This window comes from Chelonoidis abingdonii, chromosome 1, assembly GCF_003597395.2.
Source record: "Chelonoidis abingdonii isolate Lonesome George chromosome 1, CheloAbing_2.0, whole genome shotgun sequence".
Classification (NCBI taxonomy): Eukaryota; Metazoa; Chordata; order Testudines; family Testudinidae; genus Chelonoidis; species Chelonoidis abingdonii.
Genome location: NC_133769.1, coordinates 366,403,381 through 366,431,123, shown reverse-complemented (window position 1 = coordinate 366,431,123; position 27,743 = coordinate 366,403,381). Strand labels below are relative to the sequence as shown.

Sequence of the window (27,743 nt, the reverse complement as noted above, 5' to 3'; positions counted from 1 at the left end):
ACAGGGCAATTTATCGAGTGATCCATCCCTTGTTGCCCATTCCCAGCTTCTAGAAGTCAGAGGTTTAAGGACACCAGAGCATGGAACTGAGTCCCTGACCATATTGGCTAATAGCCATTGATGGACCTATCCTCCATTATCTTATCTAATTCTTTTTTGAACCTGTTATATTTCACAACATCCCCTGGCAAGGAGTTCCACAGGGCGACTGTGCGTTGCATGATGAAGTACTTCCTTGTGTTTGTTTTAAAAATCTGCTGCCTATTCATTTCATTGCATGACCCCTGTCTTTTGTGGCATGTGAAGGGGTAAATAACATGTCCTTATTCGCTTTCTTCACACCAGTCGTGGTTTTATAGGCTTCTCCCTCAGTTGCCGCTTTTCTAAGCGAACGGTCCCAGTCTTTTTAATCTCTCTTCAGATGGAAGCCATTCCATACCCCTCCTCATTTTTGTTGCCCTTCTCTGTACTTGTTCCAGTTCTAATATATATTTTATGAAATAGACAACCAGATCTGCACACAGTATTCGAGGTGTGAGCGCACCATGGATTTATACAGAGGCATTGTGATAGTTTCTGTCTTATTATCTGTTTCTCTCCTATTGTTCCTATCACTCTGTTCGCTTTTTTGACTGCAGCTGCACACTGAGTGGCTGTTTTCAGAGAACTATTGTGATGCAGTAGGGACTGTCTATGTGGGGGATGGGAGAGCCGGGGATGTCTTTAGGTGAGAGACAGGACCTAAGCCTGTAACCTGAGCCAGGTAAGGGGGGAGGGAGTCAGCACCTTTGCCCAGGAAGCTGGACAAAAGGAAGGGGCTGGCTGGAGGGAGTTAGTTCAGTTTCGGTTTTGGGCTGGGTGGTTGGAATTCAGGGAATCCCTAGCTGGGAACTAAGCTTCCTGAACCCCCAGAAGGACTTGATTGAGGGGTCCTGGATGTGCCTCCAAGCTCTGCTGTAACCTGCATTTCTGTTGTCCAATAAACCTTCTATTTTACTGGCTGGCTGAGAGTCACTGTGAGTCCCAGGAAGAGGGGTCCAGGGCCGGACTCCCCCATACTCCGTGACAACTATCCACGATGACTCCAAGATCTCTTTCCTGAGTGGTAACAGCTCATTTAGACCCCACCATTTTGTATGTAGTATTGGGGTTGTTTTCAATGTGCATTACTTTGCATTTATCAACACTGACTTTTTTCTACCGTTTTGTCGGCCAGTCACCCTGTTTAGCGAGGTCTCTTTGTAACTCTTTGCAGTCTGCTCTGGGCTTGCCTGCTTTGAGCAATGAATAATATTAGCTGGGCCAGGTTTGGCCGCTGTTGAGTGTCGATTTTGGGACTGGCTGTTCCACTGAAGATCCCTTTCCTCTTGGCAGCATGGCCTTTTGTGGCTCCAAAAGCAGGGGCGGGGTGTGGCTTCCATATAAAAGGGTGGGTCCTGGCCTGGCCGGGGCCATGCTTTGCAGTGGTGAATTTTTGGGTCAGAGCTGTGGGATGGGAACGTATAATCGACCCCCACTGTGCTGCCCCTGGAGACGCTTCACCAAGGCCGCGCAGTTGCTGAACCATGGATAAAGCTTTTAAAAGCAGGCAGCTGATGGGATTGGGGGACAGGCTCATTAGCGAGCCAAGCCCTTCAAACCCCAGTTCTTGCCAGCCCCAGCTTCCTGTGATATTTGCGAGGCGGCAGCATGCAGAGATTTGGTTTGCAGCATGGAGCTGGATCAGATAGGAGCTTTGTGAGTCGGAGCCGGGGTGGCTGGTAGGGTTTGCCAGCCCGCTCTGTTTTAGGATCCAGCTGCAGCCATAGCCGGGGGTGCCAGGTGTCTGAGACGGGGTGGGACATGGGGAAAGAAGAGAGGCGAAGTGGGGTTTAGGGCTTGGTCCGACAAGGTGTCACGTGCTCACTTCTGGGGAGGGCAGGGGGAGTTGGGAGAGGCACTCAGCACCACAAAGGATCAGGCCCTTCCAGACAGCAGCGCTCTCCGTGGTGCTGAACGACGGACACCAAGGCCTGATCCAAAGCCCAGTGGGCAGAGGGAAGCCTGTTGAGCTCAGCAGGCTGTGAGTGGAGCTCTGAGATAGCAGATCCAACTCTGTAATTAGCAAAGGGAATGGGGGGTGGGAGGAGAAGTGCCCCAAGAGTTCCTCATTTGCCCTTGTGACACTGCCAGGCCAGGTGCCAGCTTATGCCAAGGCCCTTAGGCCTCACTGAATGGTGACAGATGCACGGCTGGCAACATCTGGCTCACCTGTCCATTAGCATCATTAAAACAGGTATTCCATTGATAAAAATGGGCTGAGTGTTTAAACCTTACGAACAGGGTGCTGCAGATCTCACCTATCTGTACCCCAAGTTACAGAGCCATAGCTCTGTAAACCCCTGTGACTGTGTAACTAACCAACAGGGAAGGTGCATTCAGTGCTGTAAAAATTCAAAGGGTCCATTGCAATCAAATGAGCCATCGTGTAACATCAAAGGCGAAAGACCTCGTCCATTGCCCTCCTCACTCACATGAAGAGAAGTTTGGACTCTGGGGGAAGCAAATAAAAATGCCCGACTAGAAGAAACTTTATTGCTCTGCTGCTTGATCTCTGGGGGGGTGAGGATTTCTATGCATAAGAAGGAGTCCCCAGCTATTTAGCTTGGGACTTGGGTTAGCCCTAAAGGAAGTACCATGCATATTAGAGCAGATACTCTCACCTTTTGGAACCCAAGACTGTATCTCATTCGCAAGTGGATCTGTCCCAGTTTTAACCTTGTAAATAAAGCTCTTGGTGCTTTTTCTTGGTTAATGAACCTTTAGTCAGTTTGTTACAGGATTAGCTCCAAGCCTTGTCTTTGGGGAGAGATCTGCGGTACAACTGACCCGGGGGGAGTGACGGGTGCTTTGGGACTGGGAGTAACCGGAATACCGGTGTGATTTGTGGTGTGAGGGATCAACTGGCACAGATTGGTGGTGAGATTGGCCAGAGTACCCCGGGGGATGCCATGGTGAGGCTGTTACAGTGCCAGAGGCGTTCACACTCGCTATTTGTACATTCTATAATTAGATTTTGCCAACCGACTACTTTCGGGGTTTTGCTCTGTTTCTTGCTAGTCTGCCCTGATGTTGGCATTCGCGGTCACGAGCCGCACCAGAAAGCCGGACCATTGCTGGACTCTGGTGAGTCACAGCCATTGTGCTGGCAGGAAGACGGGCTCAGGGCTGTGGATTGTAACCCTTTGCTGCAGGATGGGCGTGTTGCAAAGCCGGAGCAATACAGCTGCAGTTCTCGGTGTGGCTGTGCCTCTCTGCAGCCAGCGCACACGCATGTCCCTCCTTGCCAAGAAGCTGTCAGCAGCAGAGAAGAGCTGCCAGGCAGAGCAATCAAAGGAGGGTGTTGATGGGATTCTAGGCTTCCATTCCACCCCTATGAACCTCTGTTTTACCTGACAGCAAACAGTAGGGAGTGAATAATGAGCAAGAGGAAGCAGGAGTTTGTCGGAAGCAAAATCTCCGTCCCCAGGGCCAGCATGAGAAAGGCATTGGGCCAGCACCGTACATCTCAGGCCAGTGGGGATGTGGGAAAGGGACCATCTGCCAAACGCAGTCACTGATGGAGCCAGAGGCCCGGGCTGCTTTGTTTCCCACATACTCCCTGTGACGGGTTGGATCACAGAAACCCCTTTGGGAACTGCCAACTGATGTGTTGAGACCACCTTTGAGCCCGTTTTCCCTGGCAGCTTGGGACTTCGGAACCCTGCCTGGTTGTGCCAGACACACCAGTCTGCTCCAACACAGACCCAGATCTGAACCACGTCTCCCACAAGCTGCAGCTTAAGAAGTGTTCCTGTCTCCAGCACCCAGATACCCAGCTCCCAGTTGGGTCCAAACCCCAAATAAATCCCTTTTACCCTGTATAAAGCTTATCCAGGGTAAACTCATAAATTGTTGCCCTCTACAACACTGATAGAGAGATATGCACAGCTGTTCCCCCCAGCCCCCAGTACTAACACATACTCTGGGTTAATTAATAAGTAAAAAGTGATTTTATTAAATATAAAACATAGGATTTAAGTGGTTCCAAGTAATAACAGAACAAAGTGAATTACCAAGCAAAATAAAATAAAACATGCAAGTCTAAGCCTAGTACAGTAAGAAAGTGATTCCAGATGAAATCTCACCCTCAGAGATGTTCAAGTAAATTTCTTTTACAGACTAGCCTCCTTCCAGTCTGGGTCCAGCGATCCTCACACCCCTGTGGTTACTGTCCTTTGTTTCAGGTTCTTTCAGGTATCCTTGGGGGTTGCAGAGGCTACCTCTTGAACCAGCTGAAGACGAAATGGAGGGGTCTCCCAGGACTTCGTATAGTTCTTCTCTTGTGGGTGGACACCCCTCCCCCCTGTGTAGAATCCCAGCTACAAGAAGGATGACTCAGAACTTTACAGGTGGCAGCCATTGCTCACATGCTACCTTGAACACCCCCAGTTAGACTTCTTACGTGGACTGGAGTCTTCCAAGATCCATTGTCCGTTAAGTGTTTCTTGATTGGGCACTTAACTTGCAAATTCCTTTCTTAAGAAGCTGCCCAAATGCCTTACTAAAGCTACTTAAAATCAAACATGTACACAGCCAATATTCATAACTTCGAATACAAAAATGACACATGCATACAAATCGGGTGAATACATGCAGAAGATCGTAACCTTTGCAAAGATATGTTACATGGCATATCTAGCATAAAACATATGTCAGTTATGTCATATTTACACTCATAAGCATATTTTCATAAAGCATTATGGGGTGCAACGTCACACTCCCCATGGCTTCTCTTGCCTCATTTGTGGGGGAGACATTATGTGTATCCCTACAGTACCTAAAGGCTTCAACCAGGACCAGGGCCCCATTGTGTTAGGCATTGTGCAGGCACACGCAGTCAGTCCCTGCCTCAAAGAGCTAAATAGACAAGACAGACTAAGGGAAGGGGAAACCGAAGCACAGAGAAAGGCTGTGACTTGCCCAAGTTCACCCAGTAGGTCATTGGTGTCAGCAGGTCTCCTGACTCCCAGGCCAGTGCTCTATCCGCTGGACCTGTGTGTGTGTGTGTGTTCTGTATTCTACACCTGTCCAACTTGCAGGCCCTCTGATCTGCCTTGTACCTTTGGTCCAGCCGCCTGCTCCCCCTCCCATCCGCATTGGCGTCCTTGCGTCACCTGTGTCATTCATTTTGAAATGGTGAGCAGCCAGGACCAGAGGCTCACTGGTATGAAGCTCTTTAAATATACTCCTGGCATGACGGAGCCCTTGTCCCTGTGGGGGCCACGGGCCGCAGCCATGAAACGAGCAGGAAATGTGTGAGCGAACTGAGTGCTGGGGACAGATGCTGGGCCACCCGGCCTGGAGGGTGGGTCTGCTGGGGGGTTGTGCTGATGGGCTTCAACCCTGCTCTGGAGGGACCCCGCCGCTAGGGGTTTTTCAGTGTCCCTGCCCTGCCCTGCTCTGCTCAGCTCATCAGGACGGGAGCCAGTTAATAAGCAGCTCAGCCTTTCTTGTGGTCTCCGCTGTCCAGGGCTTTTCATGTGGATCTCGCTGCAGAGCAGACGGGCGTGGGGTGCAGAGGGGTGTGTGTTTGTGCTTCAGGAATGACTGGATGTGTGCGTGAGGATGGGGGGAACCCTGTCACTGAGTAAAGGACCCGGTCGCCGCACATCCCGAGAGCTCTTCAGTGTCACAACCTCCTGCAAAGGGTCCGGTTTTAAACGCGCTGAGCGACGCCAGCCCGTGGCTCCCCAGAGCCACTCATTTATTGCCAAAGTTGGGGCCAAATTCAGCTCTCAGAGACCCCAGGGTAAATCCATCAATGTCAGTGGGGACCTGCCGGATTTACACCAGTGTAATTAAGAGCAAGCTGTGCCCCACGGGTCGCTCTATGGTACACATTTCGGACTGAGGGTATTTCCTGAAGAAAGACTGATACACGGCTAGCAATCCACTCCTTGCTGGCGTGCCACACCCAGCTCCAACCTGAGCCTGAGAAGGAGCTGGAATGTGCCAATGTATATTGCCAAAGAGCCACAGTAACACGTCAGCAGCCCCCCATCAGCTCCCTGCCCCGCTCCCAGTGTCTCCCCACGGCCGGCAGCACCGCCGATCAGCACATAACCCTCCATCCCTGCGCCTCCCGCCTGCTGCAATTAGCTGTTGTGTGGTGTGCAGGACGCTCGGGGGGGGGGGAGGAGCAAGGACGCAGCAGACTCAGGGGAAGGGGTAGGGCCCTTGGGGAAAGGAGTGGGGCTGGGGTCTGGGGCAGAGCCAGGGGTTGAGCAGTGAGCCCCACTCCCTGGCACATTGGAAAGTTGGCACCTGTAGCTCCAGCCCCGGAGTCGGTGCCTGTAGAAGGAGCCGCATATTAACCTCTGAAGAGCCGCATGCGGCTCCGGAGCCCCAGGCTGGCCACCCCGGCTGTAGGCGTTTCCTGTACCAAGCGGAACTGTAACCAGAACTACCACTAGAGGGCACTCTAACCTGATGGGCCTGGCCCTGCCCTCGGATACATGGTGTGTCTGCATAGACTGGGCTACGTCTTCCCGGGTCCCAGTGAGAGTCGTTCCAATGAAGCCAACCTAGAGCAGTTGAGGATCCAGCCTGATCTAATTACTGCACGTTTAAAACCTGAGCACGATTTAGGGACCTGCTGGGCCTGTTTCAAAAAATGGGCCCAGGCCGGGAGAGTTCTCCAGACCAACCTTAATCCGCCGCTGCTTATAGGCGGCCCCAGGACTGTCCCTGCAGGACCGAGGTTTTCATGAGGTTGCCCAGCTCCTGGTTGTGTGGCTACCCCCGCTGCTCCCTTACGTGGGGCTTGGTGAATTTCCCCCAAGTTGTCCCCGTTCCTCCAAGACACAGATGCCTACGCGCGCATGAGTCAGCGCTCGGGTCAGTTTGACTAACCTTTAACGTGGCTGCCAGGACTCTGTGGCTTTGGAAACGGTCCCAACTGACTCTTTAAACTATATCGAAGTGATAAAATCTCTCTCCCTCCTTGGATCGGCCTGAGTCAGTGGAGCCCGGTCAGGGGACACGTTGCTTTCATTCTAGGGCATTCTAGGTCATTTTTCATTCTAGGGCATCCTGATATTTTCTCAGGCTCAGCGCTCTTGAAGTTCATTAAAATCCAGCCCGAGCATTGGCAGCCAGGGGAACTCCTGACTGGTGACTCAGTGGATCCTCCCTGGTCTGAGATTCCCATCTGTGTCTCCTTTCACCTACCTGCTGCTTCTGGCTTTGATAGACCCAGCTATCTCTAGAGAGTGCCATCCTGCAAAGGGACCAGACTCTCTGCCAGCAGAGGAAAGGACGGTATAAAGCCAACATGCACCGATTAGTCCCATTAGGTTCCTCCCATGCAACGAGAAGGGCAAGGGAGGGTGGGGGGCTGCAGCTGAAAGAATTTTGCAGATTAGACTCAGCCCAGGCACGCACCCGGCCACGGGGAAAAGTTTGCAAGGGGGAGAGGAGGTTGGGAGCTTGCATCTCAGGTGGCCAACCCACATGGGAGGCTTAGAGAGGAAATAGGTGAGGGAAAAGCAAGGTTAGGAATGGGTGGGGGCTGGGCTACTTTTTAGTGAATCCCCCTCCACAGCTGCTGCCCCCAGGGGAAAAGCCCCAAGACAGGAATGCGGCAGAGGCAGTGCATGAGGGGACAGTGCAGGGTAAAGTGGCCTGCAGGCAGCACCACAGCGTTCCAAGGGAAGTTAGGAAGCGCCTGTCTCTGGGGACGTCCAAAGTGGTGGCTTCTGTAACGTCCCTCGTTGGGGAGCTGAGTTGGGACTCAGCCGTCATGACTCCCTGTGGTTCTCGCTAGCTCCCTGGCTGGCACCAGCCGTGCTGCCCGGTGTCACCATTACGTGCTGGACTGGATGCGTGGCAGTCCTGAATGGGGCTGCTGCCTCCACTTCCCCATCTGTTAGGAGGTCAGAGCAGCTCACCAGCTTCCATGGGCATCAGCCAACTCCAGCTCAAGGCAGCTATCTCCAGGTGGAGGATGATGGCATGTGGCAGGGGCCAGGGGAGGAGCTTGTGCTGTGCCTGGTCAGGATTTCTGCCCCCCCCCCCTCCCCTCCAGTCTGTCAAGGCAGGATGACAGCCACTAAAAGCAAACTCTGGCTGGGCCGGAGGTCAGTTTTGAAAAGTCACGATTTACGTGGAAGCTGGTTCCGGCTCAGCAAGCTGCATGTTCTGTTTAAAATTCCACACTTGCTTGAGATCTTGAGGCTCCAGAAGGGAGCAGCAGGCAAAGGGCATTGTTAGTAATGCAAAGGAATTGACAGCGAGGCAAAGGAGTAAATAAATCAAGTCCAGGTCGATGCATGAAACTCAGCTCAGTAAGTTTGATGGCAAAATGGCCCGATATGCTGCTTCCTGTATGCTCTGCCATCAGCACAGGCAGTAAATTATCAATGCATAGGAGATCAGAGTACATTACGTAGGCACCCAGATGGAGATATACTTGTAGGCTAATCTGGTGCAGGGAGATATGAGTATAACGAGATAAAATATTGTTTGTGCATTATTTGAGCAGGCCATTGCTGTCTACTGGATGAAATCAGAATGGCTCCACTGTGTGTCATAGGCCATGTACTGCTGATTGCTAATGGTGATTCTCCTATAGTTCTTTCCTTGTAGTGGCCATTGAGTTCTAAGTGGATGTCATGTGCAGCATAATGGCACCTAGTGAATTCCTAGCTAGCTGTGGGTTTGTTACTAGAAATATAACAGAACATGTGCATGTACAACACGCTTACTTTAAATGGGCTCTCAAGGTAAAATTCATGGGGCTAACTGATCCCTGGAGTAGCTCCGTTGATTTTCGGCCTGTGAAAGGCTGATTATTCTGTGGTTACATTTCCCTAAGCTCACTCTCATGCTTCAGGGCACAAGTGAGTTAGTGCAGGGGTCAGGAAGGAATTTCTGTCCCTCACATGCTGCATTGCAGACCTTCTGAGACACATTTTAGAATCTTCTCTCCTTCCTTTGTAGCACAAGGAAGTTGTTGTGAGCCACGCATCTGAACTGCTTGGGCTCAGCTGGGTCTGTGTGTATCCGTGCATGTGGTTTTCAGAGCGAGTCGGTATCCCACCAGGCTGTATTGGTGTGAAGAGGAGATGCCATCCCGAGGTTGGCGGTGCAGCACTCAGGATTTGGATGCCTACAGGCGGTGCGAGGGCAGGCGTTCGCGCCAATCAGGGCAGGCTTTGCGAGGCTCAGCTGTTTCAGTCCAGTTGGACGGATGTAGCCCAGGGCAAGGCTATCAGAGACAGAGAGAGAGAGACGCGCAGTTTCAGAGTTGGGCAGTAAACTAATGGACTGGAATGAACTGATGCAAGAGCTCTCACAGGAAAGGGATGTTTGTTCCAGAGCTTTGGACTCCATCCTAACCGCTCACAGCAAAGGACGCACCTACACACCATCAATCAGAGCAGAGGACACAGATATCCCACCAATCAAAGCAGAGGACACCAAATTCCCACCAATCAGAGCAGAGGGTGCCCACCACTCCACTAATCAGAACAGAGGACCTTAAAGAATGTCATCAGTCATGGAACAGGTCATACCCACATTCTAACTATTTACTCCCCGCCTCCTCCCATCATCAAGCACTGAAAGTCATCCCTCCAATCACAGCATGGGAAAATCCAAGAGTCCTCCAATCACAACACAGGGCACCCAGATGTTCTAAAACACCTTTTCTCCCCTCCAGTGTATTGCCATTCATCTCATCAGTCAGAGTCCAGGACAGATACCAACTCTGCACCAATCACAGCAAAAGACAGGCCCCACACCCCACCAATCAAAGGCCCCATTAGAGCAGTTCTGAAGCCACCCAATGCGGGATAGTGACACACACACATACACCCCTACCTGCCTTTGGGTTTGGTGTTGCAAAACCAAATCTGAGTGGAAGCGTGTGTGCCCTCAGCTGGATGATCTCAGAAATGTGTGTCATGAGCCTTATACTGTCAGGAGAAATTAGTTAGTAGAGAGTGTCCTTTTAACTTGCAAGGTGTGTGCTTCTGGAGCAGGGCAATGCGATCTCTCTTCCAGCTGACCACCACCCTGCTCTGGATGGGCACGGTGTGGGGCGGAGCAACAGCAGTTATGTTTCTGTCAATCCTTGGGGTCCCTGCCAAAGCAACGAGTGAGGATGCCACACGATGGCCACTTCTGATGGCTGGTTTGGTGTTGTGTCCGGTTGCTACTGATCTAGATCCGTGCTTTCGCCTGCCTGGGTTTTGTTCCCATTGGGGAAGCGTGAGCGGTGAGGAAGAGGAAGCAAGGCAGTCACACTCATGTAACTGCTTACTGAGGGAGCCAAACTTGCCGGAGTTGAATCTTGCCTTGTGTTGGTTCTGCACCACTGTGGTTAGAGTCGGGAGAGTTTTGCGTGAGTAGCGAGTGAGTAATGATTTCTGGAGGTGACGTAATGTAAACAGTACAAGACATTGCTTCCTGAAATGTGTGGCATACTCCTGAAGGAATTTTGGGTGAGAGACAGGCCTCGGTTGTTGTTCAGACTCTCAGCTTTCATTAAAATAAATGAGGACATTTCTCACTGTTATGGTTTCCGAGAAAGCCTTCTGATTGTGACCCATGTGTAACTGATGCAGCACTGCCTGCCTGAGTTTGCAGAGAGCCTGAAACAGTAGCTCTTCGATGTATGCTCCCCTGTGCATTTCAGTGGATGCTAACGCGATGGCAATGGGGATGTTTGAAATGTCAGCTAACTATTGCACTTCAGAGCCTAAGGGTGGGCCCTCACTAATGCATGATGAGGTTGTAGGAGGCTCAGCTTGTAAAAGTTCAGGGTAGGCAGGTGTGAGTGCTAACCCTTGGTAAGTAGCAGGGAATGACCAGGCCCTAGGAGTTGAGGCATGGACCTGCTGTATCTTTCCCTCAAAGATCATAAAATCTCAAGGTTGGAAGGGACCTCAGAAGGTCATCTAGTCCCACTCCCCCTGCTCAAAGCAGGATCAATCCCCAGACAGATTTTTACCCCAGTTCTCTAACTGGCCCCCTCAAGGATTAAACTCTCAATGCTGGGTTGAACAGGCCAATGCTCAAACCACTGAACTATCCCTCCCACCCATCCAGATTGAAAAAGGTAGCCCTGAATCCTACTTCAGCAAAAATCAGCCAAGGAGCGATTGGCCCCAGGCGAGGACGCTAGCTGCCAAAAAACTCAGGGTCAAAGTATCCCTTGAATAAACACTGTCTAGCGGGGAGCGCTCAGCAGACTGTGCTGACCTTCGCTAGCCAGAGTGTGGCTGGCAGGCTTAATCACTGGGAGTGAGCCCCAGCTCCAATCGGCAGGGCAAGGGGACTGGGCTTGCTGCTAGTTTGTACGATCCTTGAGCTGGGCGCAATTTAGTGCTTTAAAGAGAAGCTCTGCTCTGCTCTGCTCTGCGAAGGACCCCTCTGACTCCTCCGAGATGCTTTTCCTGCCTGTCAGAGTCACAGCTGCTGAGTTCAGTGAGTCAGCACAGCTGAGGGAGAGTGAGCTGGATTCTGTTCCTTCTCGTGCCTCAGCTGAGCTGTTCACTGAATTTCAATTACAGGGCAATATTATGCCCTGGGTGCTCCATTGTGCCAAACGCTGGACATACGCACAGCGAGGGACGCTCACCATGCCAGGCACTGGACGTAAGCACAGTGAGGGAGGCTCACCGTGCTAGGCACTGTACGTACGCATAGCGAGGGATGCTCACTGTGCCAGGCCCTGGATGTACACACAGCTGGGATCGCTCACCGTGCCAGGCACTGGACGTACGCAGAGCAATGGACACTCACCGTGCCAGGTGCTAGATGTACACGCAGTGAGGGACGCTCACTGTGCCAGGCCCTGGATGTACACACAGTGGGGATCGCTCACCGTGCCAGGCACTGGACATACACAGAGCAATGGACACTCACCGTGCCAGGGACTGGACATACACACAGTAAGGGGCGCTAACTGTGCAGGCAATGGACACTCACCGTGCCAGGTGCTGGATGTACACACAGTGAGGGACGCTCACTGTGCCAGGTGCTGGACATACACATAGCGAGGGGTGCTCACTGTATAGGCGCTCTACATACACACAGTGAGGGATGGTCACCATGCCAGCCACTGGACGTATGCACAGCGAAGGAGGTTCACCGTGCCAGCCACTGGATGTACGCACAGCGATGGACGCTCACCGTGCCAGGCGCTGGATGTATGCAGAGCAATGGTCACTGTGCCAGGGGCTGGACATATGTTCAGTAAGGGACGCTCACCATGCCAGGCGCTGGACATACACACAGCGATAGACGCTCACCGTGCCAGGCGCTGGACGTATGCAGAGCAATGGTCACTCACTGTGCCAGGGGCTGGACATATGCTCAGTAAGTGACGCTCACCATGCCATGTGCTGGACATACACACAGCGATGGAAACTCACCATGCCAGGCGCTGGAAGTATGCAGAGCAATGGTCACTCACTGTGCCAGGTGCTGGACGTACACAGAGTAATGGTCACTCACTGTGCCAGGGGCTGGACATATGCTCAGTAAGTGACGCTCACCGTGCCAGGCACTGGACGTATGCAGAGCAATGGTCACTCACTGTCCCAGGTGCTGGATGTACACACAGTGAGGGACACTCACCGTGCAGGCACTGGACGTACACACAGCAAGGGATGCTCACCATACCAGGTGCTGGACGTATGCACAGTGAGGGATGCTCACCGTGCCAGGTGCTGGACATATGCAGAGCAATGGTCACTACTATGTCAGGGGCTGGACATATGCTCAGTAAGGGACACTCACCGTGCCAGGTGCTGGATGTACGCACAGTGAGGGTGTGATGGAGTAGGGACTGTCTGTGTGAGGAATGGGAGAGCAGGGGAGGACTTTAGGGGATGGACTATACCGGAGCCTGTAACCTGAGGTAGGTAAGGGTGGGAAAAGGTCAAGTCTTTTGCCCGGGAAGGGGGACAAAGGAAGGGGCTGGCAGGAGGGAAGGAGTTTTTGCAGTTTGGGTTTGGGGCTGTGGGGCGGAATTCAGGGTATCCTAAGCTGGGATCCAAGCACCCTGAAAGCCAGGAAGGACTCGATTGAGGGGTCCTGGTTGTGCCTCCAAGCTCTGCTGTAACCTGCATTCCTGTTGTCCAATAAACCTTCTGTTTTACTGGCTGGCCAAGAGTCACTGTGGGCTCCAGGAAGAGGGTTGCAGGGACGGACTCCCCCACACTCTGTGACACAGGGACACTCACCGTGCAGGCACTGGACGTACACACAGCGAGGGACGCTTACCGTGCAGGCGCTGGACGTACGTACAGTGAGGGACGCTCACCGTGCTAGGTGCTGGATGTACACAGAGCAATGGACACTCACTGTGCCAGGGGCTGGACATATGCTCAGTAAGGGGAGCTCACCATGCCAGGCACTGGACATACGCACAGCCAGGGACGCTCACCGTGCAGGCGCTGGACGTACACACATTGCAAGGGACATTCACTGTGCCAGGTGCTGGACATGCACACAGCAAGGCACATGCACCCTGCATAGTGTATAGTGAGATGCAGCAACTTTCCCATTGTCTGACAAAAATGTGACGCAGCTGAGAGTTGAACCCAGGTTTTTGAGGCCTCATCCCTTCCCTTGCCCACCAGATCAGACTTTCAGCTGTCCAATGCTTGCTAGCAGCATCCTTGCTCATTCCATTCCCCCCTCCCCATCTCACCGTGGTCTGAGCTGCCTCTCCCTGGCTGTGATTTGAACCAGCTGGGGCGGCCGATCTGGCCCGGCTCATCCGGTGACATTTGGTGAAGGCAACAGGTTGCGCATCAGTCACAGCTGGGGAAGAACAGCAGCAGCAGCTTGACGCACGGGGAGCAGGATGGATGGAGCCGGAGGGACGAGCATCCAGCTGTCCCTGCAGCCTCAGCTTTGCACAGGAAATGTGGCCTCATCAATCTCCCCTTGCCCCTGCCCGCCTTCTTCCTCTTGTGACGGCACCCGCTGGTGTCTGCTTTCAGAGCTGGAAGCCCCTCTCCCACCTGGCTGGCTTCCGAAGGTTGTTAGCAAGGCACTGACCCGGAGGGGGAAGTAGCGCAGCTCCCTAGCTATAAAGCAATGGGATCCAGCAGAAAGCCCCGGAGCCAGGCAAGGAAGGCCCAGCTGGCTGGTTCTCTGTCTGCTGCCCCTTGGGACGCCATGTGCTTCTGGCATTCCCACTCACAGCCAGCTCTGCTCCCAACCCGGATCCCATAGACAGGAGAATGCAGCCAGCCTGACAAGATCCTGGGATCGCTTCATTTTTGCCTCCCTCCACAGCTGCGCTCGTGGGTGGGGGAGCAGGAGCCCGCTATGACAGCGGGCAGCGAAAGAGCAGACTCGGGGTAATTACATCGTGCTTCGCCTTCCAAGCCCCCTGCAGTTTCGGTTCAGAATTCACGTAGCAAGTGTGGGAGCGGAGCAGATCTCTGAGCCACCATGCCCAGTGTCCCCTCTCCAGGTGCCCCGGGGCAGGACAGACGGGCTAATGGATAAGGCACCAAACTGGGATTTGGGAGACCTCCACTCCATCCCATTTCGGGGAGGTCTTCTCCAGGAGCAGTGGAAGTTGGTGCCTGATTGTCACGTGATGTATGCGCCTAGAGCTTTAAAGTTCCACTGTCCCGTTGAGGCAGCCTTCTCGGGGGCCTGTTCCCATCCCCTTTGAGGGTCCTGTGTGCTCAGGGCTCCCAGATCTGCCTGCTGTGTGCCGCGGCTGACACAAAACCAGGCTTTGCACCCTCCCCCTCTGTTAACCCCCCCACCCCGTCAGTGTTGGGGGTGAGGGAAGGAAGTGTGCCAGGGTGGGAGGTTGAGACAAGTTGGTCAAGACACATGGTGCTCCTCAGCCCCTGGCACGGCTGCTCTTAGATCCACCTGGGCTGTTTCGGGGCCCTGGCTAGCCCAGGATCTGGCGAGCCAGCCCAGCTCCTGGTGCCATGGCGTGACCATGCTGGCTGGGACCCTGGCTCTGTGGAGTGCAGTCATGGGGACTGGACCCCCACAGCAGTGCCAAAGGGCCTTAGCATGCATGAGAATGGTGCCCATGGAGCCTGCAACGTGCATTCTGCTCTGGCCCACCTGACAAGGACGCGTGGTGTTCTCTTAGGAGCACAGATGAAGAGGCCTGTGGTGGTGTTTTCATTTCTCTTTGCCAGGCTCAGTGACTATGTTAAGTACTATTCAACCTGCGCCGCGCTGAGGGGCCCCATGGCACAGCCGTCTCTCGGCAGCTTCCACGGCTGACAGCTTTTCTAAAGAAAACATGTTCCCCTTGGGTACCGCGCTTCAGGAGGGAAGTGGCCTCCAAAAGCATCTCCCCCGCCCTTCTGTGCGCAGATCTGGGTTATTATCCGGCCTGCCGCTGCCCTGTTGCGCTAATCCCGCCATAGAGAACATTACAGATCGCTACGGTTTTGTGTTTGGGCCCAGGTCTGAGCTGCAGTGCTCCAGCAAGGCCCCCCAAAACAAGCCGCCCCCACTATGACCCACTGCCTCCCTGGGGGCAGGGAGTTAGCTGGCTGGCTAAGCTGCCCTGGCTAATGCATCAGGGGAGGAAGTGTGGAACCAAGTGTCACGGAGTCACCAGGCGATGCTCTGGAACAGCTCCCCACCAAGCCAGTCAGGACTTTGGAGAGCCTCCTCTGCCTTGGAGCAGACTTGTTCAGGGAAAGACGCTCACACGTCTTCACCTCCTGGGTCTCTCCTTGGAGCATTCAGCATCCTCTGCCTCTCCGTGCGCTTCCCACAGCGAGCCCACCCAGGCGGGGTCCTGGGGAAGCCACAGGGTCCTGCATCCCCCACTGCAGTCAGACATGACTCTTAGCCAGCCATAAAACAAGGTTTATCGATGACAGAACAGGGTCTAAAACAGGCTTGTAGATACAGCGAACCCGGACCCTCGCCGGGTCCATTCTGGGGGCAGTGAGCCAGACCCCCAGTCTACACTTCACTCCTCTTCCCCAGGCAGCTCCAGACTAACAACCCCCCTCAGCCTCTCCTCTCTGCTCAGCCCCTTTCCCGGGCCAGGAGGTCACCTGACCTCTTTGTCTCCAACACCTTCAGCTGGCACCTTTGCAGAGGAGGGGCCCAGGCCATCAGTTGCTAGGAGACAGAGAGTCAGGCATTTAGATGCACTGGCCCTTTGCTCTGTCAGATACTTAAGAACTGCCTAGGGGACACTGAGGCACCAACACAGTATTCAGAGAAAACGTTAAGAACATTCCTAGTTCATCACACCAAGGCCCCGCTGGCCTCCTGGAGAGTGTGGGGAATAGGGAGTGCAGGGTGCATGGTGCCTGCATCGGGGGTCCATGGTGGGAGGGAGCTGGGGAGCATGCACGGCGTGTTTGTAACAATCTTTGCATGTATGTGCAGCCGATGGGAGAATTCCCAGTAATAACCCCCCGAGCACTTTCCAGAGGCGGGCCAGCATCATTCTTCCCATGTTACAAATGGGGAAACTGAGGCACAGCACCGGAGCGAGCTCCCCAAGGTCGCATGGAGAGCCCATGGCTGGGACTTAGACAGATGGCTGGGTCTGTTAGCCTCTGTGCTGTGTGGGGCCTGCACCAGCTCTTCCCTACACTAGGGCATAGCAGGAGTAACTCCATTGGGTCACGCAGATCTCCAGTCAGTACAGGTGGGGTCACGATCAGGCTCGCCAGCTCACAGCGGGAGGGGTGGGAGATCCATTGCTTTAAAATTGAACTGGATGTGGTGGAGGCCCCGGGGACTTTGGTACCGTTCACTTTCAGCTCTGGTTGGTTCCCACCCGGCAGTCCCAGACTGTGGATCGGAACCTGTTCTCACTTATGCTGGAGTAAATCAGGAGTAGCCCCATTGGCAGGGTACAGCCACGCTGGTGGGAGCGGAGGTTCTGGCCCCAGGGGCAGCACAGCAGGTGCTGGGGAACGGCAGGAGACCGCCCCCTAAAGTCGTAGAAACGTAGGGCTGGAAGGGGCCTCAAGGAGCTCTCCTGTTTGAGGTGGGCCTGGATTCATGTTTGGATTCAGGTCCGATGCTGGTGGCTCAGGCCTTCTGCTGAGACAAGCCACATGGATGTGTTGTGCGACGATGAGACCCGGCTAGCCCCACGCTGGCTGCTCTGACAGCCTGGTCCCCAGTGCAGCTGAGGGAGGGCACTTTCCCCAGCTCCTGGGCACACCCAAGCAATTCGACCCCGCTCTAAGGCTGTTCTTTCTGTGCCCCAGAATGGAGGTCCTTACTGAGAAGCAGGATTAGCACAGGAGACCTGGGTTCAGCTCCCAGCTCTGAGACCGATTCACTGTGCAGCCTCGGGTGCGTTGCTGCTCTGCTCCGTGCCTCAGTTTCGCCATTGATGCAGTGCTGTGAGATCCTGGGATGAAAGGTACCGTGCGTATAACATTGCCTCAGCTTGCTCCGCTGGTCAGGTTAGGATTGGCCGTTATGTAGGCTGTTTTCTAACCATCTAGTACATTGGCTGTTTGCATTCTGAGCTAAGCAGGCACCTTGTTTGCTAACACTTTCTGAGTAGGCCACGTTCATCTCTGGGACAACTCCACTGGTGCCACGGAAGCTACCCTGGGTGGGGGGATATTTCTAGTTAAATTAGAATCCTGTGTCTCTGGAAAGCGGCCCAGTTTGCGTGGTAGAGTCCAGGCTGTGGCACGCCCCCGTCCGACCCCAGGAGGCCTTCGAGGTAGCTGTCAGGGTGCCTCATCTCCGCATCGCTGCCAGATGCTAACCAGAAAGGCAGGCGGCGCGGGCATCCTGGCCTGGGAGACCTTCGGAAGGTCAGGAGGGAAGGCACGGAGCCGTCACGCTGGCTGCAGCTGCCCTGCAAGCGTGGAGGATGGACGCCGAGGGGATGAATCAGGCAGTAAATTTTGACTGATAAATGCTCATCTTCCTGCCTTGGCCCTGGTTCTTCAGTTCTAACAGAACAATGACACGGCTCCTGTCACCTAGGCGCTGAGCCGCTCGCAAGTATTTAAACATAATATAAATAATAATCAGCTCGCTGCTTTCTCAGCGTGTAGAAGAAATGGCTGGATTAGCTGGGCAGAGTTTTATGTGTGTGTGTGTGTGAGAGAACTCACTGAAGGTCTAAGAAATAATAAGAATACCCAGCTCTTATCTAGCACTTTTGACCAGTAGATCTCAAAGCACTTTACAGAGGACATCAGTGCCATTCTCCTCACTTTACAGATGGGGAAACTGAGGCACGGAGAGGCAAAATGACTTGCCCAAACGTCATCTAGCAGGTCAGTGGTAAAGTCAGGAATAGAACCCAGGTCTTCTGAGTCTCTAGAGCCAGTGTGCTATCTTCTAGGAAACCCTACCTCCCTCCGGTGTTTTGGCTTTAGCTCTGTGCACAGGGTGTCTGACTGGTTTTGTCTCTTGTGGCAATGAGTTCCACAGCCTAGGCTGGGGTCTACTGGAGAGTCTGTCTTCCCCCTAGAGCAGTAGTTCGTAACCTCTACTGCAGCCTGCACACCTTTGGTTCTCAAAATGTGTTCTCGCACCTCTTAACCCTAGTTAGCATTTTTGTTTGTATATTACAGTAATCGGTAAAAAATGCGTAATGTTAATAAATACAGCCATTTGATGAGACAAAGCAGTTGTACTTACATGTTTGTGCTTAATTTGTGTTTTCAATGTTTTACCTTCTAAAAAAACCTGGCATGTCTCACACTCCCCAGAAAGGGCATCTCTCCCCCGCCCCCCGGGGGGTGCGTGCACCCCAGGTTAAGAGATTCAATCTAAATTGAGGTCTGAGATCAGATGGGGAGAAGGAACCAGCATTAGCCCTCATACTGTGCTTTACAATCCCCACCAGTATAATTAGAAAGAATGTAATCGTGGCACAATGTGCTACCTGGGTTCTAGATTCATAGATTTTAAGGTGAGAAGGGGCCATTGTGATAATCCAGTCTGTCCTGCCCAGCACAGGCCAGAGACCCTCACCTCGCAATTCCTGCTCACAGGCTGGCTGGCTTGGGGGTTTCTGCAGTGCCCATCACCATGGGATCGAAGCCATGCTGGCCGCAGGCAGCTGAACGTTAGACATCTGACCTTTGCCTTGACACATGGGTTTTCTCTCCTTTCCCAGGATGCCTTACTGAGTCTGGGCTCCGTGATCGACGTTGCCTGCCTCCGGGAGGTCATCAAAGATGCCATTACGTCCGTGCTCCCCAAAGTGGTATGTAGAGGCAGGTTCCGGCTGCAGGGGACAGGGGCCTGGCGGCTCTGTTTGCATTGGGCTTTCAAAGTGCAGCAAAGACCACCCACTCCTGCTTCGGAAACAGGGGCAGCGACTTAGGGGGTCGTCCTTAGCTGCGTGGTTAATGTACGATACAGGCTTCCTCACGCTGGGCGCTGGAGCTTGCTGAATGCGGCAAAGGCTCCTGGTGCCACAGCGTGGACATGCTGGCTGGGACCCTGGTGTGGCTGGGCTCTAATCTCCACTGTGCTACTAACTTCCCCTGAGGCCTTGGGCAAGTCAATTGATTGCTCTTTGCCTCAGTTTTCTTCTCTGTATAACCACATTACAAAACCTGATTAGACAAAGCCCCACCAAATATAGCACAGGCAGCAATCCTCTGTGTCCAGGGGGACAGATCAAATCACCAGTCAGGCCTCTCTGTTGTTTAACCTATGCCTGAGCCAGTGGATCAGGAATCACAGAGGAGAGGGAGGCTGGCTGGATAGTAAATCATGAGGCATCTATGCTCTGGCCACAACCCAATGCAGGACACTAACAATGTCTGAGTTTTTTCCAGTGATCTGAGTGAGGGGCCTGGGGCCTCAGGATTTCACGTTCTGTACATGGAAAGCAAACGTGATCCCTGGGGTGGGGGTGGGGGGAGACGGGCCCACGCGCAGAGAGCCAGCCCCAAGCCTTGGCGTTGCTTACGCTGGAACTTGAGGACTTCAACGGGTGCTTGGGCTGGCCCTGGTGTCCTGTCCCCCAAGGCAAGGATCAGTCCATGTCTCTATTCATGACAAGCAATGGAGCTAGGCTTCTACCCTGTGCCTTTCTGCCGGGGCCCGGAGGAGCTGGCTGAATCTGACGCTGTCTCCTTCGCTGCTCAGGTGGTCCGTGCGCGCTCGGTGGGTAGCGAATCCCTGTGCTTCGGCTGTAGCTGTGTGTTGGGACAGCAGGGGTAGCATGTTCTAGAACAAAAAAAACTCCAGGGACAACCCAATGGGCAGAAATATGGGCACTGGAGAGAGCCCCACTGCATCTCGGGGTGGTGGCTGTCAGTTTCCGGGAGGCCTGGTTCCCTACTGCGTTGCTCCTCCTGCAAAAGGGGGTGCAGTCCCCTCAGGCCTGCTCCACACTACAGATTAACACCCCAATCGGTCTCTGGCCTACCTAAGCACCCTGTTACAGCACTGCAGTGAGATCCCCTCCCCCAGCAAGCTACTGAGGTCTCCCCCCATGATCCAGGCTGCATTGTGCATGGTGCTGTACGTACACACAGCAGGGACAGCCCCTGCTTGAAGAATGTACAATATAGACAGACGAGTCTGCCCGAGAGCAGCCAGGAGGAGATTCGTTCACAGCCATGCAGCAGAGACTAGGCTATAGATCCCAGCTTTCCTGACCCCCAGGGCAATGCCCTCGCCATCAGACCACAGGGTCTCTACTGCCCCCTGGCCTCGGAGAAATGGCCCCTTCCTCCTACTGCTGTGTGGCCAGTGCTCAGAGGACCTGCCTGCCTCCCTAGGTCTTGGCAGGGGGGAAAGGTCAGTTTGGAACCTGCTGGGCGGTTTCTGCCCCAGCTCTTGTGTTAGCTGAGCCTTCAATCCCCTTTAATTGCCTGTCTCTTTGCCAGCCGGTGGGTACGAAGCCCGCGGGCCTGCTGCTGTCCTCTTCATCATTTTGAGCCTGAAGTCGTTCTTGGGCTGCCGTTTGCTAATCGCATTCTCCCGCGCGCTCACCCGAGAGCGTATCGGGCAACAATGCAAAATCCCCTCCGCTCCCAGGGGCTATTGTGTTCCTAATCTCCCAGCATTATAGCATTAGTGCGGGGGATAATAGCCGTGTGTTCTCCCTCTCTGCCAGTTGTCTATTAGCGCTTGTAATCACGGCGGATTCTTCTCTAACAAGAGTGGGTGGCATATCCTGGTAGGGGAGGGGGTTGCTCTCCAAGGACCGCGGTTAATGCACAGCGTGCCAGGGATGCTGCCATTCTTCAGCCTGAGCGGCTCCCCACCCCTGTGAAGAGGCTGGAGAATCCTGTGCCTCTCTGCAAGGGGATGCCCAGCTGGAGTGTGAGTCGCACTGAAGGTCCAGGTAATGGAGCAAAAGAAAGTCATCTGTGCCCAGAGAGGGGTTAACCCAGAATGCTGCAAGTGGCAGCCCCCCGGGGCATCACAAGGCTGTTTATACCTAGCATTTCACAGGGCTGGCGAAGCTTTATAATCCCATTCTTCATCAGGGGAAACTGAGGCACAGGGTGTATCTTGCTCGTGATCACTCTGCAGGAAATAGAGTACAGCTCTTCTGAGCCCCAGGCCTGCTTCAGCCACAAGACTGGCCACCCCCTCTAAGCACTGAAGCCCGCTGCTCTTTTGACACAAACCATCCCATGTCTTTTGATGACGACTGGGTGGGGCTGGATTTGAACCAGTGACATTGTGATCTCATGCCTCTTCCCTTCTGGCCCAGCAGCTGCCCAGGTTGCAAACCTGCCCGCCTGGCGCAGGTAATGCACCTCCCAGCAAAGGGAGAGGGCAGCAATTCCCTGGCTAGCAGGACAGCCCCACCCCCACCCCAGGCAGTTGGTCTAATTAGAATGTCCTAGTGGAGTCCAGGTGCTTCTGCATTCTGGGCCAGATCCTCAGCAGGTGTCGATCGGCATCACTCCACCAGAGTCAGTGCAGAGCTACCCAGCTTGACGCCTGCTGGCGATCTGGTCCGCCGAATGGGAAGCTGTGCAATCCCACGCCTTCCGGGTAAGGAGCCGCAGAGCAGGTTCTAAAGCGTTCACGAGCAGAGCCAACTCCTGTCTTTGGAAGTGGAACCCCTGTGTCCTTTGCACGGGGCTGCCTGATTTACTTATGCACAGTGTATGTGCTCAGGCATTTCAGTGATGGCAAGGAACTGAACACCCCCTAAGAGCCTGCTTGTGTTTCCACCAGTGTCACAGGACATCCCCTAAGAGCCTGCTCGTGTTTCCACCAGTGTCACAGGACACCCCCTAAGAGCCTGCTCGTGTTTGCACCAGTGTCACAGGACACCCCCTAAGATCCTGCTCGTGTTTGCACCAGTGTCACAGGACACCCCCTAAGATCCTGCTCGTGTTTGCACCAGTGTCACAGGACACCCCCTAAGAGCCTGCTCGTGTTTGCACCAGTGTCACAGAACACCCTCTAAGAGCCTGCTCGTGTTTGCGCCAGTGTCACAGGACACGCCCTAAGATCCTGCTCGTGTTTGCACCAGTGTCAATGAGGGGTGACCACTGACAGCAGCAGTGGGGCGCCTGGTTTAAACCAGCATCTCTAAGAACCGGATCGGGCCCTGCACGCCTCGCCTGAGTAAAGCCAGCGCCGCTCTGGCCCACGCTGCTTTATCTGTCAGAGCTGAGGGTTTCAGGAAGGCTGGATTTGGCAGCACAAAGGCAGTGGAATGAGGCTGGCGTGATGAAATGTATTCTTTTCACGGACGGTTCTGCTACAATGTAAGCAATGGAATCTGTTTTCACACAACACAATTATTCCAGGGAACTGTTAGCAAGGGGCTTGTGTAGTAGGGTGTTTTTCTTTTTTTAATTAGTTCTTTTCAGTTGCCTGGTATTTGAGTGCGCATTACTCCTTTGTTAACCAGCTCTCCCTTTATCGCTGCGATAAATGCAGCTCATTCTCAGGCGCCTTGCTGCACAGAAAATTAGAGATAATTGTCAGTGGTTTTTTTAATCAAATAAAGGGAGGGTGTATTTATTCCAGACCCTCTTAACACTGGGTCCATGGCTTGTTTGCATAGCCCAGGTGCTGTAATATGCTTGTAAAGTGTGTGTCTGATCTTGGAACACACTGAGGATAATAATCTACTACCGCTGTCAGAATACCTAGGCGCTCCTTTAGCTCAAGTGGGAGAGGTCTGTGCTTTGGTGCCGGTGGTCCAAGATTCAAGTCCTCAGAACCTATGGTTGAGATTGGCACAAGTCCATTTTGCTTATCAAGAAGTAAGATGAGAGCTGGGTGACCTGTTCCTGGCACGTAGCCTATCAGATGGACGGAGCCCCTTTCTTTCCGGGAGCTACCCTGAAACAGTCTCTGGGATGGCTGCTGAGCACTTCCGACAAAGGAAAGTGCTCATCTGCCTCAGTTTCCCTGTCTAAACCAGCCCTGCTCTCCCTCCCTGCACTGCTGTGAGGCTGAGTAACTGTTTGTAAAGGCGGCACTTTGTGATCTGGATTCCCAGCCCCCATACCCTATCCACTAGACCACGCTGCCTCTCAGTGCCTAGGGAATTAGCCAGAGGAGACAGTACTGAATATCTTCACTTGTCCACGCAGTGCTCTAGCCCTCATTGAGTATCCACATTATCATATTGCTTAGCCCCGACCTTCCTTCCTCCCTCCCTCCTTCCCTCCCGCCATCTTACCCTCTTTTCCCACCATGCCTGCCTTGAGGCCATGTGTCGTGCATTGGAAGGCACTTACCATGCTCTGGGGCTCTGAAAGACGTGCTTGTACTTGTGCCATAGTCCCTGATCTAGCCTGGGATCAGGCTTGTTTCAGTTGCCCATGTCACTGATTGGCCACTGGCTGTGGGTGTGGCCGGTTACTGGAATTAGGAGACCAGCTGCTGCTGCAGATGATGGCAGGGGGGAGGCCGGGAGGGTGATGCCCATCCTGTCTGCCCACCGGGGCTGTCTAGTAAAATTCCCTCCCATCTGCAGTGGAGTGGCCAGGGCTCGTGTGTGATACGAGAGGCAATGGAGGAGTTAACTTCCTAGCGTGCAGTCTGACAACTTCACTCACCGAGCAGGTGTGGAGTTGACATCAGCTGGAGCTGCAGCCAGGGGCTGGGCACCTCTTCGGATCCAGCCCCAAGTTCAGTAGCTGCTAGCCCTCATTAGGGTTAATGCTCCACATGCCATCTCTGCCCACTGCTTTCTTGCTAGCGAACGGTGCTGTGGTGACAGCCCGGGAGGCTACTGCCCTCCGCATATCCCTGGGACAGATGGGCCCACCTTTGGGGGCAGTGAGTAACTCAGCTGAGACCCACCAACTTGTCTCATGGAGCCAGCAGCTGGTAACAACTTCCAGTCACTCTTATTTGTAGTGTAATAGCATCTGGAGGCACTGACTGAGATCAGGGCCTATTGTGCCAGGTGCTGCACATGCACGGAGTCAGAGACAGTCCATTGCCCGGAGAGCTCACGGTCTGACTAGACAAGACAGAGGATGGGAGAAGGGATGAATTCCTGGTAGAACTGCCCTTCCGAGCCAGATAGGAAGGGGAGAGCTAGCAGAGACAGGACCTGTAACCAGGCGCAGTCTACTGAGTTTATCCAAGAGAAGACTAAGAGGTGACTTGGTTACAGTATCGAAGTCCTTTATGATGAGATTTCTGATAGTCGCTCTGTCCCCTCACAGACAAAGACACAGCAAGAGCCCATGGCTGGAAGCGGAAGCTGGATAAATTTGGACTGGAAATAAGGTGAAATTTTTATAAGTGAGGAGAATTAGGCCTTGGTGCAACTAGAGATGCTGTGGAGTCCCCATTATGAGAAGTCGTTAAATCAAGACTGGCCATCTTTCTAAAACAGCGGTTCTCAAACTGGGCTTCGGGACCCCTCAGGGGATCGCGAGATTATTACACGGGGGGTTGCGAGCTGTCAGCCTCCACCCCAAACCCTGCTTTGCCTCCAGCATTTATAATGGTGTTACATATATTAAAAAGTGTTTTTAATTTATAAGGGGGGGGGGGTTGCACTCAGAGTCTTGCTGTGTGAAAGGGGTCAGCAGTGCAAAAGTTTGAAAACCACTGTAAAAAGATCTTCTCCAACTCCACCAGTAGTCACAGGCGTGGTGCAGAGTTTATTGGGTGAGGTTCTGTGACCTGTGTCACGAAGGAGCTCAGACTTGCTTATCACAGCGGTCCTGTCTGGGTGTAGCATCGCTGAATCTTTCAGTCTTTGCAGCTCTCCACTGCCCTGCACTCTCCATCCTTCTTATATTAAAAGCCAATTAGGCAACTTTGATCTTAGTCAATTACCGACGGCCTTACAAGAAGCCACTTCTGTTGAAGAACCGAGCTGACTGCTGGGAAACCATTCTTTGTGTTTGTAAGCAAAGTCAGGATGAGCTCTACCCTGACATCTGGTGGTGAATTATGGGAAGTTTGGAAAGAATTTCAGGAAGTGTGAAATCTCAGATATTTGCATGGGCACACCCAGCATAGCCTAAAACAGCTCTGGGATCCCCAATTTCTTTGTTATTGGGGCAAGATAAATAAAGTGTTGCCACCTGATTATGTGAATGAGGAACTAGGAGACTGATTTATGACAAAGATGTCTCAATATAAATTAAGTGACACTTGTTAGACAAGGGACATGGGTTGCAAAACCCAGTGAAGGGAGAGAGGTTGGGGACTGGTGTGTGTACCTGATGGTATGGGCTCCTTTTGAGGGCCTGGAACACCAATTGCACATCCTCCTCTCTCCACTGTAAAAGAGTAGAGCTAATTTTGATTCCATTAGGCCCTTGTTGCTGCCAACACAGAGGGGCAGAAGGATTACATGTTTGCAAACGGACTGAAGAGAACACCATTCTGATCTCATGGTGTAATATAATTATCCAGACATTCAAGTCTGGTTTGTGCATGGTGGGAGGGAAGGGGCACATGCTTTGTGGAGAGAAGAAACCAAACCAACACAGTGCTCAACCTGTTTCATTTTAACCGCTTCGGTCCTGCCTCCCTGAGACGGTGCGTCCGGGCAGAGTGCACCTCCGTGTGGAAAGGCCGTCTCTCAGCTGGAGAGGGGCATTGTGGTCTAGCTTAGAGGGTAATGAGCGGAGATTTAGGAGAGCTAGCGTTCCACCTTGGGACTTTTACGTAATGGCTGAGTGCCTTCTCCGGGTAATACTGAGCCAATAGCAAAGTCCCTTGTGTACGTCATAGCTTCCAAGGCCAGAAGAGAGTGTTGTGACCACCTGTATAGCACAGGCCAGAGAACCGCCCCAAAAGCATTCCTGGGGCAGAACTTCTAGACAAACAGCCAGGCTTCATTTCAAAACCATCCGCGACGGAGAATCCACCATGGGTCTCGGGAAACTGTTCCAACAGTGAATTACTCTCACTCTTAAAAATGTCCACCTCGTTTCCAGTCAGAATTTCTCTCACTTCTGCTTCTAGCCATTGGATCGTGTTGGACTTTTCTCTGCTAGATAGAGCAGCCTATTATTAAATATTTGTTCCCCAGGTCGGTACTTAGAGACTAATCACATCACCCCGTAACCTTCTCTTGTGAAACTAAATCGACTCAGGTCTTTGGGTCTATTGCTATAAAGCAGGTTTTCTAATCTAATCTCATGGCTCTTCTCTGAACCTCTCCAATTTATCAACATCCTCCTTGAATTGTGGGCACCAGAACTGGACACGGGATTCCAGCAGTGGCCGCACCAGTGCCAAATGCAGAGGTCAAATCATCTCTACTGCTTGAGATTCCCCAATTTATGCATTCCAGGTTCGCATTCGCTCTTTTGGCCAGAGCGTCACACTGGGAGCTCCTGTTCAGCGGATTATCCACCATGACTCCCCAGTCTTTTTCAGAGTCACTGCTTCTTAGGATAGAGTTCCCCATCCTGTAAATATGGCCTTACTAAGTGCTCCAAATTGCTCCCCCATTTTTGTATCACCTGCAGACTTTATCAGTGATGATTTTATGTTTTCTTCCCGGTCATTGATAAAAATGTGAAATAGTGTAGGGCCAAGACGCGATGCCTGCGGGACCCCCCTGGAAACACACCCATTCAGTGATGATTCCCCAATTACAGTTACATTTTGAGACCTATCAGTTAGCCAGTTTTTATTCCCTGCAGTCTCTGGCCCAAGATACGTACCTAGGATTGTACCCAAGATAGATACAGGGCCCAGCCAAAACACCAGCTCTGAGAAGTTTGGGTCTGGATCCCTCCCTTGGAGGAGGAATAGCTCAGTGGCTTGAGCATTGGCCTGCTAAACCTAGGGTAGTGAGCTCAATCCTTGAGGGGGCCATTTAGGGAACTGGGGTAAAAATCTGTCTGGGGATTGGCCCTGCTTTGAGCAGGGGGTTGGACTAGATACCTCCTGAGGTCCCTTCTAACCTTATGATTCTATAACTGACACACCACCATTGTGTCTCTACCTTCCCATTGAGAAGATAACCCAAGCCATGAATTGCAATACAGTCAGAAGTTCTCAGGCTACCTGTGCTTCACCTTTGGGCCTTTCTCCAAAGCCTTTCAGGGGCTCTTGGTGATGACCTGTTGTGGCTATGTCATCTCTCAACAGAGCCAGGCACCTCAGCCCTTCTGTTCTAACAAGATGGGGAACCAATGAGAGAGGGGGCTCAGTCAGTCCTGCAGTTTTTCACCTCCCATCTGGTGTCCAGGCCAGGTCATCCGTGACTGAGATGTACCAGATCTTTGGTAGCACCTGCGTGGCCTTTGTCTGGTTTCGGGTGCCCACATCCATGTAGGCAG

The 27,743-nt window shown here is 53.0% G+C and overlaps 1 protein-coding gene across 2 annotated transcripts in view; it reads left to right on the top strand.

Moving 5' to 3' along the window:
• The window catches only part of PDE2A (phosphodiesterase 2A), a 380,823-nt gene that overhangs the window by 233,655 nt on the left and 119,425 nt on the right, over positions 1-27,743 (top strand). For both annotated transcript variants that reach the window (XM_032792466.2, XM_032792477.2), the window contains one exon: positions 19,154-19,243. In XM_032792466.2, coding sequence (XP_032648357.1) covers positions 19,154-19,243 — 90 coding nt within the window. The remainder of the gene's footprint in view (positions 1-19,153; positions 19,244-27,743) is intronic.